The sequence below is a fragment of the Geotrypetes seraphini genome, chromosome 8, assembly GCF_902459505.1.
Source record: "Geotrypetes seraphini chromosome 8, aGeoSer1.1, whole genome shotgun sequence".
NCBI classification, from domain to species: domain Eukaryota; kingdom Metazoa; phylum Chordata; class Amphibia; order Gymnophiona; family Dermophiidae; genus Geotrypetes; species Geotrypetes seraphini.
The window spans coordinates 164485240-164497785 of NC_047091.1; the positions used below are offsets into that span (position 1 = coordinate 164485240).

General features: G+C 45.4%; 1 protein-coding gene across 1 annotated transcript in view; it reads right to left on the reverse strand.

Moving 5' to 3' along the window:
* CORO1C (coronin 1C) overlaps nt 1-12546 on the reverse strand; it is a 211386-nt gene that overhangs the window by 3565 nt on the left and 195275 nt on the right. Inside the window, 4 exon segments of the mRNA XM_033957141.1 lie at nt 1342-1478; nt 1481-1586; nt 4090-4147; nt 11385-11530. Of these exon segments, the coding sequence (XP_033813032.1) occupies nt 1342-1478; nt 1481-1586; nt 4090-4147; nt 11385-11530 (447 nt within the window).

Here is a 12546-nt window from a genome sequence, read left to right on the forward strand (position 1 = left end):
TTCCATGCTACCGATCAAGGGAAAGCAGTGGCTTCCCCCATGTCTTTCTCAATAACAGACTATGGACTTTTATCCCCTAAGTGTGCTTTATTTAAAAATTGTAGTTCAGCCCTTCTATCCCAATGGTTTGTAGTCTGTATATGTGTCTTTTGTTAATATCGATTAACCTAACATTGTCTTGTATAATATTTTAACTTTAATTTGTTTTGGGTTTTTTTAAAGATATCTCTTTTATTATTGCTGTTACACCGCCAAGAAATCTGAATAAGCGGTATAAAATATTTTTAATAAACTTTGAAACTTTTCCTCCAGGAACTTGTCCAAACCTTTCTTAAAACCAGCTATGCTTATTAAAGAAACGACAATTTTGCATGAGGTAAAACTCTTTATAATCATCAATCTTTCCTTTTGGCTAAGTCTTAAAAATAATATTATCATTTATAGCTAAAGTCATTTATAGCTAAAGATACGTATGATCAGGAAAAGTTTTATTTTACTTTTGTGATTATGATAAATGTACCGAGGACCTCACAATAGGACCTGGCAAGCGCATGTGGCCCCCGGGCTGTGCGTTTGAGACCACATGCAGTAGAGTGAGAAAAGTTGAACCCAAAATGATAAAAAATCGGTCATTAGTGTGAGAAACGCAGTACGACCAGTGGATGTGCTCTAGATTTTGCTACCAAAACCAGGAACCAGTGGTGTAGCATGGGTGAGTGGCGCCCCCTTCCTCTGCCCTTTTCTTCGCTACACCCACTCCTTCTTAACCCCGCCTGTTCGTAACGCCACCCCCTTCTCTCTCCCCCCCCCCCCCGGCACCTTTTTATTTTCCAGGCGCGAGCAACAGCATGAACTTGCTGCCTGCGTCGTGCCGGACAGCCCGAAAGTGACATCAGAGAGAGGAGACGCCGACGCGGGCAGCAAGTTCGTAACGGTGCTGATGCTTGGAAAAATTTAAGAGGTACGAGAGGAGGGGTGCACAGTGGGGGGAGGGGAAGGCGAAGAAGAGGACGGGTGCCTGTGCCTAGGGTGAACGCCCCCCCACCAACCCCCTCCCTTACTACGCCACTGCTAGGAACCAAACGTACCTCCTTGAGAACTAACACACACCCCGCACAAACTGCACTACATTCACCCCCCACCCTCCCCCTCCCTTTTTACTTTGCTGTGCTAGAGGTTTCTACCACGGCCCTAAGCATTGGAGTATTTAGCGCTCCGGGCCATGGAAGAAAACCCCTACAGCACCTCAGTAAAAGGGGGAGGGGAGGGCGACAATTCTCTCCATAACATGAGATGAAGTGTATCACTAAAGCGGCCCTTCTTCCACAGCGACATACTCACAATATCCAAGACATCTACTGCTTTCTTTGGGACACCTGCCAGGTCGTTTTTCCTATTTACAGCTGGCTGGCTGCCTAGAATGTTCTTCTTCACCACCTTGAGGTCTCTGTTTTTGCCAGGAAGGTAGCCGTGCTCTGGGAAATGAGAATCGGGTCAGCATTCTTCCCCTCAAACCACTCCTCGGCTTCCAGAGGTGCCTCCGGACTGCGGTGTCCGGGTACAAGATCATCTTGGAAGAGATCAGACTGCAAAAAAAAAAAAATAAAAAGACGGCGTGCGTCAGAAGGACAAGAACGCGCAAGCCGAGGGAAAAACGGAACTGTATAAAGAACATTCCAGAAAGCGATAATCGAGGGTTGTTCAAAGAAGCGTGGGATGAACACAGAAGATTTAGAATCAGAAAATAATATTAAAGATTGAACTAGGCCAGTTACTGGGCAGACTTGTACGGTCTGCGTCTGTGTATGGCCGTTTGGAGGAGGATGGGCAGGGGAGGGCTTCAATGGCTGGGAGGGTGTAGATGGGCTGGAGTAAGTCTTAACAGAGATTTCGGCAGTTGGAACCCAAGCACAGTACCGGGTAAAGCTTTGGATTCTCGCCCAGAAATAGCTAAGAAGAAGAAAAAAAAAAAAAAAATTTAAATTGAATCAGGTTGGGCAGACTGGATGGACCATTCGGGTCTTTATCTGCCGTCATCTACTATGTTACTATGTTAATTGTGAATTCCACATTAAGGAGCTCTTTTTAAAGCTGAGCTGAAATACGAGCTTAATGCAGGGCTTTCCAATACGGCACGGCATATCTTTAAGGCTTTTTTTTTAAAAAAATTTTCTTTATTTGCCAATTGTGCGCTAAGGTTTTCATTAGCACGCGCTGCCAGCAAAAAAAAACCCAAAAATTAACGCAGGAGCACTGACCTCCTAGTTAGCACGCTAACGCAAATGCATTATCCGAATAATTCTACCCCGCCCGTGCCATGCCCCCTCCAAAAATATTTCTAAAACGTATCGCACACTAAACAATGAAATTACTCCAAAATGCTTTAACATGTTTTGCAGTATGGCCGATTACATCATTATAGTTTGTGCGTGGATTTGCAATCTGCACCCAACCCTGGACAACTTCTACGGAGTCTGGGGGGGGTTCGTACCTATTGCAATAGGTTGAGGGTAACATAGTAACATAGTAGATGACGGCAGATAAAGACCCGAAAGGTCCATCCAGTCTGCCCAACCTGATTCAATTTAAATTTTTCTACTGTGCTTGGGTTCCAACTGCCAAAATCTCTGTTAAGACTTACTCCAGCCCATCTACACCCTCCCAGCCATTGAAGCCCTCCCCTGCCCATCCTCCACCAAACGGCCATACACAGACACAGACCATGCAAGTCTGCCCAGTACTGGCCTTAGTTCAATATTTAATATTATTTTCTGATTCTAAATCCTCTGAATTCATCCCACGCTTCTTTGAACTCAGTCACCGTTTTCCTCTCCACCACCTTTCTCGGGAGCGCATTCCAGGCATCCACCACCCTCTCCGTAAAGTAGAGGGGTGCTCAGCCCTTCTCCTGCTGGGATTGGGCATGCTGTCACTATACCCCACTGTTGGATTGAAAGTTACCAGACCTCCAGATTTCCCCGGCCAGGTCCGGGGGCCCGGATTGCTTTTTAAAACCTGCCACTTTGTCCGGGTTTTGAAAAGCCTTCTCACATCGGGTCGGGCAGGGAGGGAGTCCGTGCTCCCTGCCCGATAAGAGCAGGCAGCAGGGGGGCGGAGACTGGGGTGGGTGGGATTAGGGCATTACAGGGCAGGCCTGGGGGGGTGGGTCTAGGTGTCTGGATTTTTTGATTAGAAAATCTGGTAACCCTAGTTGGGTCCAACGGCCAACACTATTTTTTATACCCAGATTTATGCTTCTCCAGTGATCTATACGGAAACTTGAGGTAATCCTGGCAACGAGTGAAATGCCAGCATTAGTGTCCATTCTCAATAGCAGACACACTGCTCGGTCTTTATTAGATCCTGTCCCAGGATGCTTCCTGTTTAACCACTCCCCTCCCCCACCAAATAAAGATAGAAACTCTTTTGCATCCTTGTTGCCTGCCATAGATTGGAAAGCACTCAGGCATGGCCTCATAGATGGCTACTACCATTAATTATTTCTACAGTGTTACCAGATGTACGCGGGGCTGCACAGAGTCAGAAAGAAGACGGTCCCTGCTCGAGAGAGCTTATCTAACCAGACAAGACAGACAAACAGGATGTCATGAATACAGTTAAGGGAAACGGTTAATCTGCTGGCTGGGTTGGAGGGCAGAGGAGTAGGGTTAAGGATTGAAGGTGGGTTTTCAGTCTGCTTTTAAATAAGGGAAGGGGCTTGGCGGACAAACTCAGGTAACTTATTCCAGGCCTAGGGGGCAGCTAGATGAAAGGAAAGAAGTCTGGAATTGGCAGTGGAGGAGAAGGGTAACGCTAAGAGCGACTTATCTGAGGAACGGAGTTCTCTGGGAGGTGTATAAGGAGAGAGAAGCGAGGGGGCAGCGAAACAAATACACTTGTAGATATCTTCCCAGATTTACCCTGTAAGCTTGTGCACTGAAGACAGTCAAAAGCAATCTCTCTCAGCTAGCAATAAAAGCCTTGCGTTCCCCCCAAATAGGATCCTATTGTATTTGTGTCTAAATGTCTGAAATTATCCAATGTACAACAGCTGGACAGACTTCACTGAACAACATTTTTGCGACTCACCTTTCTCGGAACGGTCATGATGATGGGTTCGCATTTCCTCTCGTGCAGTTTATAAAACCTGTGGGGAAAAAAAAACAAATTGAACAGCAGAAAGTTGGAATTAGCAAATCATGGTAATAATTAGCCAAGTGGTCCTACAACTCAATGATGCACAATGACGATTATGTATGTTCTGGTGGAACCCGTGCAAAACTGTGGATGCAGTGGGACACAAATTTGGTAAAAGAAAGAAAGAAATCTGAACCAGGGCCCCTGAAGAAACATCAAGGGATGGGGCCCAGAGAAATGCACCAGAACTTCTCTCTCTTGATCAAAGTTCTAACTGCAAAAATTAAGAGTAGAGAAAAATAATTTTGGAGCCTTTGAATACTGATGCTCCAGGGTATTTTAACTTGGAAACATGCTGTTGGCATTTTTTTTTTTTTTCTGTAGCACATCTTCAGCATTTTGATCTTGTGAACCACTCGATTAATGTCCAAGACCCAGCAGTCTGATGAGATCTGTTCCTATCCCCTCCAGAAAGCAGAAAGTCTCCTGCTAATGTGAGGAGACGCCACTGGCGGTCGACCTGGCGTCATTGTGGCTTTTTGGTGGCCCCGTGACCCCAAAGGTTGCTGGTGCTTGTAGTTGCCAAATCTCTGTCTGGGAAGATGCACCAGAGAATTGGCAGGATCTCAAAGATCAAATTCTGCTATTTGGAAGCGATTTGGGATGGCTACCTGCCACGCTGGCCATGAGGTCATCCAAGCTTTTGCCAAGAAGAATCTACTGCTTAAAGGGTAATCTGCTTAAAGTAGTCATGGAGGTTGAATCACCCATCCACTGTCTAATCCAGAGCATCCGGCGGGCAGAAAAAAATGTAATTTTTGGGTTCTTTATGGGGTAATTCGATAGTGGGTTGTCCTAGGGGAATAATTTTTGGTAAAGCATCAGCTTGTGGGGTTTTTGGCCAACTAAAATGTCTTTTATTTCAGAAAGCCTGTATGATTGGGTCTAAATGTATTATACAATTTTGGTTGCAGAAAGAATCTCCAAGTTTTTGGCATTGGAGGAATCAATTACATCGCTTATTTTTATTTGAGAGTTGGGAGGTTCGAGGTTCGCCTAAAAAAACTCGTCTTTTTATGGACTTTTGGGATCCTTATATTCAGAATCTTTCACCAAAAATACGAAGTTTGGTTATCAATGATTTATTATGAAAATTAGGTTTAATAATTACATTCCAGTTATTTATTTTAATTCTTTATTTTTGTCAACTTTCATCCAGGGTGATGGATTTCATTTAGGGGAAGATAGTGGGTAGGGGATGGAATTAAGGGGGGTGTAGATAAGATTGAATTAATTCATATGGAAATTAAATTTGAAAGAATGATTTAAATTTGTATGAAATATTGTAATTCTTATTGTATTGAATGTATTTTTGTATTATCCTATTGTACTGATTATTTTATTCTTTCAATAAAAATTGTTATACATAAAAATAAAAAAAATAAAAAAACGTAAGCTGAGACCTTGCTCATGACTCTGATGATGTCATAAAGAGAATCTGCCACATATTCCACTCGTTCCATAAATGGGGGACAGATAGCCTTCAGCTCCACAGGACTGCACCGCAACCTCATATGACAGGCCCATGCCACAAGGGGGGCAGCCGCTTCTTTTTTAATACCTAAAGCTAGTGCTTCAAACTGCCTCATGGACCCACATCCACCTTGCGACCTTCAGCATCCTTCAGCATCGCGTCCTTCAGCATCGCCCCCCTCCCTTACTAGGAAGGGAGGTTCGCTTGGTCACTTGAACTACCATAGAATCCACCTTCGGCTGCAAAAACAGCTGTTGGAATTCCGGACCCACAGGATAAAGCTTGGACATAACTTCTGCCACATTGGAAGTCTTCTGGCTGCCATTCAGAAGGACTTTGACCGAGGACTCAAACTCCTGAAAAGCCATGTGGCGTATCTGGGGGAGATGATACGTGGCTGACTTCCCGATACCCAAAGGGTTGTTACAGAGGGGTCCCAAAGCCAGCACTCAAGCCTTTGATAAATCAGCAGGTGAGCAAGCTCCCAGGGGAATGCACCCCAAGCTTTCAATCACAAAGCAAGCTGGCTCCACAGGTATTCCAAGGGATTGGCCTGCGAGCAGCAGCCTGCCCTCATGGGTCTGCATCCCTTCCCTGGAGGCGTAGCCCCAGGAAGGTAATCTATGAGCACCAAAGCCACACAGAAAAAAAGAACCGATGGACAAAAATACCCCAAAATACTAAAAAGAAGCAAAGCAGATCAGAACACATCTTCTTAAGTTCGCTTGTAGAACAAAAAACTGAAGAGAGATATGAGCCACATCCTTCTGGAAAAGTTTATGATTAAAGGACAACAGCTTCAGTACAGAATCCTATGCCTTTGCAACAGAAAATACTGTACTCTGTAACTTACTGGTAACCAGTGCAATTGCTTTAGAACTGGTATAACATGTTGGCATTTATTTAAATCTCAAATTACTCGGGCCGCTGCATTTGTAACATTTGTAAGGGACATAATCTTGGCTGTAAAATTGTCACATACAAGAACACATACTGGAACAGACAGAAAGTCCCTCAAGCCTAGTATCCATTTCCAACAGTGGCCAACCTATGTCTCCCGTACCTGGCAGAAACCCAAAGAGTAGCAACATTCCAGAGCTGAGATTGTGATGTCATAATGCCTCATTCCACCAATGCCTAAGAGCCAGTCTCATCAGTGATGTCACAATGGCCTGATTATCCTATACTTGGCTCACATAAAAGTATAATTGCCTTACTGGGACCAACCGAAGGTCCATCAAGCCCAGCATCCTGTTTCCAACAGTGGCCAACCCAGGTCCCAAGTACCAAGCTAGATCCCAAGTAGTAAAACAGATTTTATGTAGCTTCTCCTAGGACTATGCAGTAAGAACCAACATTGTACAACAGTTCTAAAGTCAGTATTTGTTAACATTTGCTTGAATTTCATTGCCAGTCTTAGATAATAGAAACATGATTGATTTTCCAGATACCAATTGATGAGGTAATGCAATCATAGAAACATAGAAATAGACGGCAGATAAGGGCCCACGGCCCATCCAGTCTGCCCACCCTAATGGCCCTCCCCTACCTTTGCCCTGTGAATAGATCCCATGTGCCGATCCCATTTGGCCTTAAAATCAGGCACGCTGCTGGCCTCAATCACCTGTAGTGGAAGACTATTCCAGCGATCAACCACTCTTTCGGTGAAAAAGAACTTCCTGGTGTCACCTCGTAGTTTCCCGCCCCTGATTTTCAACGGATGCCCTCTTGTTGTCGTGGGACCCTTGAAAAAGAAGATATCTTCCTCCGCCTCGATGCGGCCCGTAAGATACTTGAACGTCTCGATCATGTCCCCCCTCTCATTCTAAATTTCTAATTGCACACGTAGCCGTTACCAATTTGGATGATATTTCTAATGTTAATGCCTTTGGTATTTCACCATTTCTGGTTATCACCAAAACCTCTGATTTTGCTATATTTAGCAACAATTTACTCTTATTCCTTTGTTTGACACCATCACCTCCTGGCCTAACAGGCAAAAATTATTGCAAACCATTCAGTAGACAACCTGTACGTTTTCAAACCCAGAGGTCCAGTGGAACAGAGCAGAGCGAGTCTGGTCTTCATATCACACTTTAATAGCAGCCAATGGTAAAGAACATGCATAAAACCACCCCGTCAATCACGGAGTCATACCTAAAACCATCTGGCAAGTTTTAGACTCGACAAGGACCGTGTTTCGGCTAAACCGCCTGCATCAGGACTCCCTATTAGTGAGTTACAAACCAAAAATGAAGGCCAGGTCCTTAAGATGCCATATATAAATTAAATAGTTAACGTAGATAATGCCAATCCTTGTGGCACTCCCATACAAACTGGGATCGTGCTGAACCATTCCCATTCGTTTTACCTGGAAATATCTTTCTGTCAAAAACTCTCTTTCACACCAATGTTCCCTCTAAGGTGCATGGCTGCGTACCTTGTAACACAGGGGTGTCAAATTCCCTCCTCAAGGGCCACAATCCAGTCGGATTTTCAGGATTTCCCCAATAAATATGCATGAGATCTCTTAGCATACAATGAAAGCAGTGCATGCAAATAGATCTCATGCATATTCATTGGCGAAATCCAGAAAACCCGACTGGATTGCGGCCCTCAAGGAGGGACTTTGATACCTCTGTAGCAGGAGGCTGCACAGCCATTCAGCCGATAGGGGCGGGACCAACACCGTCTGTTGATTCTGCCACTTTCCCCAAGCAGCAAAAGCAGCAGCAGTGGCAAACTGAACAGACCAGCAGCGGGATCTTCCCATACATACCTGCGGCTGCCGGCCTGCCCTCTCCAACATCACTTCTTCCAGAGCAGAACTGGAAGCCACGGATATGTACGGGAAGGTACCGCAGTTGGGTTTTTTGGGGACAGCAGCAGCAGTGGGAATAATAGGGGTAAAAGCTGGTGGATGTGGGGTAGGGGAGAGAGAGGGAGCTGAAGCTATTGAAAATGGTTTGAAGGTAGGATGGGGAGGAGAGAAGGGCATAAGCTGGTAGACATAGGGTGGGTGGGAGAGGGGAGGGCAAATACTGGTGGAAAAGGTGGTAGGGGAGGAGAGCATGTGGGTAGACACTGGTGGAAGCGGGGTGGGAGAAGAGAGGACAGAAGCTGGTGGAAATGGTTTGGGGTGGGGGAGAAAGGGGGAGGATTTTGTACCGAAGTGGGAAGACAGATTCTAGATAGAACAAAAGAGAAAGAGGGCAGATGTTGGGAGTAAAGAGGTAAAGAGAATAGGGAGATGATGGTACAGGAGAAGACAAGAGGTGAGGGAGAGGGTGGAAAGGAGGTAGACATTATATGGAAGGGGGGAGATACAAAGAGGAGGGAAATACTGATGGGAGGGAAAAGAGAGGGGAAATGCTGGATGGAAAGGAGACGGGGAATAAGCTGTGTAGAAGGAGGAAAACAGAAGCCTGAATGGAAAAGAGGAGGGATATGATGGAAGGGGGAAGTGAAAGGGGAGGGGGGGAAACTGGATTGAAGGGGGAGTGAGCAGAATTAATGAACGACTGGAAATAGGAGAGCTAGGATGAGGGAAAGAGATGGAAAGCAGCCGATAGACCGTAAAAAAGAGGGAACTTGACTAGACAGTAAGAATAAATTAAATCTGGACACAGAGGTAGAAAAATAAATTGAAGAAAACCAAAAGGGAAAGGAGAGAAAAATCCTGGCAAGAGACTTTAGATGGAGAAAAGCAGAGACCAGAGGAGTAAATGACCAGAAAAAGATAGAAAAAAGAATTTTATTTTTAATTCAGAATAAAGTAGCGTGGTACCTGTGTTTATAATGGTTACTAAATAGAAAATAGAATTAAGATGATATCTTGTCATTGGACTAATGTTAATACATTTTTGACCAACTGTCAGATACCAAAACCTCCTTTCTCAGGTCATAACAGCTTACTTTTGACCTGGGGAAGGAGGTGTTGGCTGGAGAATGACTTGGTGGCAGTTACCCACGGCTAGCCGCGGGTAACCCACCAAAAAGGTGGGAGGGAAAAAGTGCTCACTGCGGGCACAGGGACAAGGCCATCCACCGCCCCATAGAGTGGTGAATGGCCTTGTCCCCACAGTTAAGGGAGGGAAGGCGCGCAGTCACCAATCGCGCGCGGCCCCCTTCCCTACCTACGGCCAAATCTATCTCCCTCCCTCCCCCTTACCTTTGCGGTGCTTTAGAAAAGAAACTTCCTGAAGCCGGCGAAGCCTGCCTGTACCTGCAGTCGCGTGTGTGTGGGTGGAAGCTTCTCCTGACACAATTTCCGGTTGCATCAAAGAAGCTTCTGCCCACACACACGCGACTGCAGGCACAGGCAGGCTTCGCCGGCTTCAGTAAGTTTCTTTTCTAAAGCGCCGCAAAGGTAAAGGGGAGGAAGGGAGATAGATTTGGCCGTAGGTAGGGAGGGGGCCACGTTCGCGCGATCGGTGACCATGCACCTTCCCTCCCTTAAGTTTCTTTACTAACGCGCCGCGAAGGTAAGGGGGAGGGAGGGAGATTCTCGGCTGCTGAAGGGCGGTGAGGTGGCGAAAGGGAAGGGTGGATGATGCAGGGATGAGGCGGTGAAGGGGACAGTGGTTCAGTGACGGGGACAGATTTTTTTCCCCGTGTCATTATCTAGTGTTGGCCTCCGAGAGCTAACTGAGCAATGCTTTAAGTCCTTTCAATAGTAACATAGTAGATGACGGCAGATAAAGACCCGAATGGTCCATCCAATCTGCCCAACCTGATTCGATTTAAATTTTTTAATTTTTTCTTTTTAGCTATTTCTGGGCAAGAGTCCAAAGCTTTACCCGGTACTGTGCTTGGGTTCCAACTGCCGAAATCTCTGTTAAGACTTACTCCAGCCCATCTACACCCTCCCAGCCATTGAAGCCCTCCCCTGCCCATCCTCCTCCAAACGGCCATACACAGACACAGACCGTTCAAGTCTGCCCAGTAACTGGCCTAGTTCAATCTTTAATATTATTTTCTGATTCTAAATCCTCTGTGTTCATCCCACACTTCTTTGAACTCAGTCACAGTTTTACTCTCCACCACCTCTCTCGGGAGCGCATTCCAGGCATCCACCACCCTCTCCGTAAAGTAGAATTTCCTAACATTGCCCCTGAATCTACCACCCCTCAACCTCTAATTATGTCCTCTGGTTTTACCATTTTCCTTTCTCTGGAAAAGATTTTGTTCTACGTTAATACCCTTCAAGTATTTGAACGTCTGAATCATATCTCCCCTGTCTCTCCTTTCCTCTAGGGTATACATATTCAGGGCTTCCAGTCTCTCCTCATACGTCTTCTGGCGCAAACCTCCTATCATTATCTTATTTCCCATTTTTAAAATTGATATTTGTAATTCTTAATTTGTAATGTACAGTGTGTATAATATCATCAGGGTAACATAACGGGAAAATATTTGCTCACGAAAATAAAACTTGGTCCTTCGAGGGAACATCGTTTCACACCACCGTCTTTTCTGATATCCATTAACAAAAACTTCCTGCACAGCCCACAGTCTTCATCGATCACTTTAAAGATATATCGCTGTTAACAACGATGGACACTCCCCTCCCCCCTCCCTCTTCCAATCTTCACTGACCTACTGGAGAAGTCAAATGTGGCTCCTCTTTCCACACTGTCCGCTTCCCCAGTCAGTCAGTTATTCCCATTTGCAATAATTAAAGGCTACCTTTTGCCCAACGTGTCCCTCTTACCTAGAGATCTCGCATTTGTTCACGTCGAGGCCCCTCTTTGGCATGAATCCCATCCCCCTTTGCGGCTCCTTGCTGCTGAACGTGTTAAGGTAATGGACGTACGGAGATTCATCCGTTATCTCAAAATAGCGAATACTGCTATCACCCTGTGCGGCAGGAAACAAAAATACAGTTTAGAGTGTTGGCGCGGCATAGGGCCGGATTCTACAAAACTGCGCCGGAGTCGGTGGCCGTCGATCAAGTGCCAATCATGCAACGGCGCCATTTGTGGCACTGCGGCTACTTCAAGCATAGATGCTGGAAATTTAGACCAGGGTTCTCGAGGCCTACATTTCTGGCACCAATGAATTACGTCTACAGCAGCACCTAAGGTAATTTCTGGCGTTAGCCATGCCTACACTTCAACTTTAGGCGTCCTTAGCCACTGACATAAACGTGATCTAGGCGCCTGTAAGAGCCTACATTTCTTGCTTTAAACTATTTTAAGGAGGGCTTTAAATGGCATTGCCGCTTAAGTTAGGCACCGGTAGGATGCTTACCAGTGCCAAACTTATGGCGTCGTTTATAGAATACGGGCCTTAGGGAGCCAGGGTTCATATCCCGCTTCTCCCACTAATGGACAGACTGGATGGGCCATTTGGCCTTTGTCTGCCGTCGTGTTTCTATGTTTCTAATTTTCCTGGTGATCTTGGGCAAGCCATGTCACCCTCCATTGCCACGAACCTGTATATGTTTCTTTTTCAAACAAGAGATCAAGGGAAGTTAATTATATTTTAATACACTAAAGAAAGCCTCTTTCAATATATGTCAATAAAGCAAAAAATAATCTACCGTGTTTCCCCCAAAATAAGACACTGTCTTATATTAATCCAAAAAAGGAACTAGGTCTTGTTTTCGGGTAGATCTTATTTTTTTTCCATGTACAATGATCCAATCTCTCCCTTCCTCTCCTCTACCCCAATTCTTCCTATTTCCTTTCTCTCCCCCACATGTGCATCTTTCTATCCCTCCCTCCCATCCCTTGTGCAGCAGAACCCTTGCAGCTTCTACCAATCCATCCCATCCCCCCTCCGACCCTTCCATCTCTTCCCTGCTAACTACAAGACCAAAATACCTTGTAACAAACGACAACATTGGCAGCAATCTAGACAGGCTGCTTCAG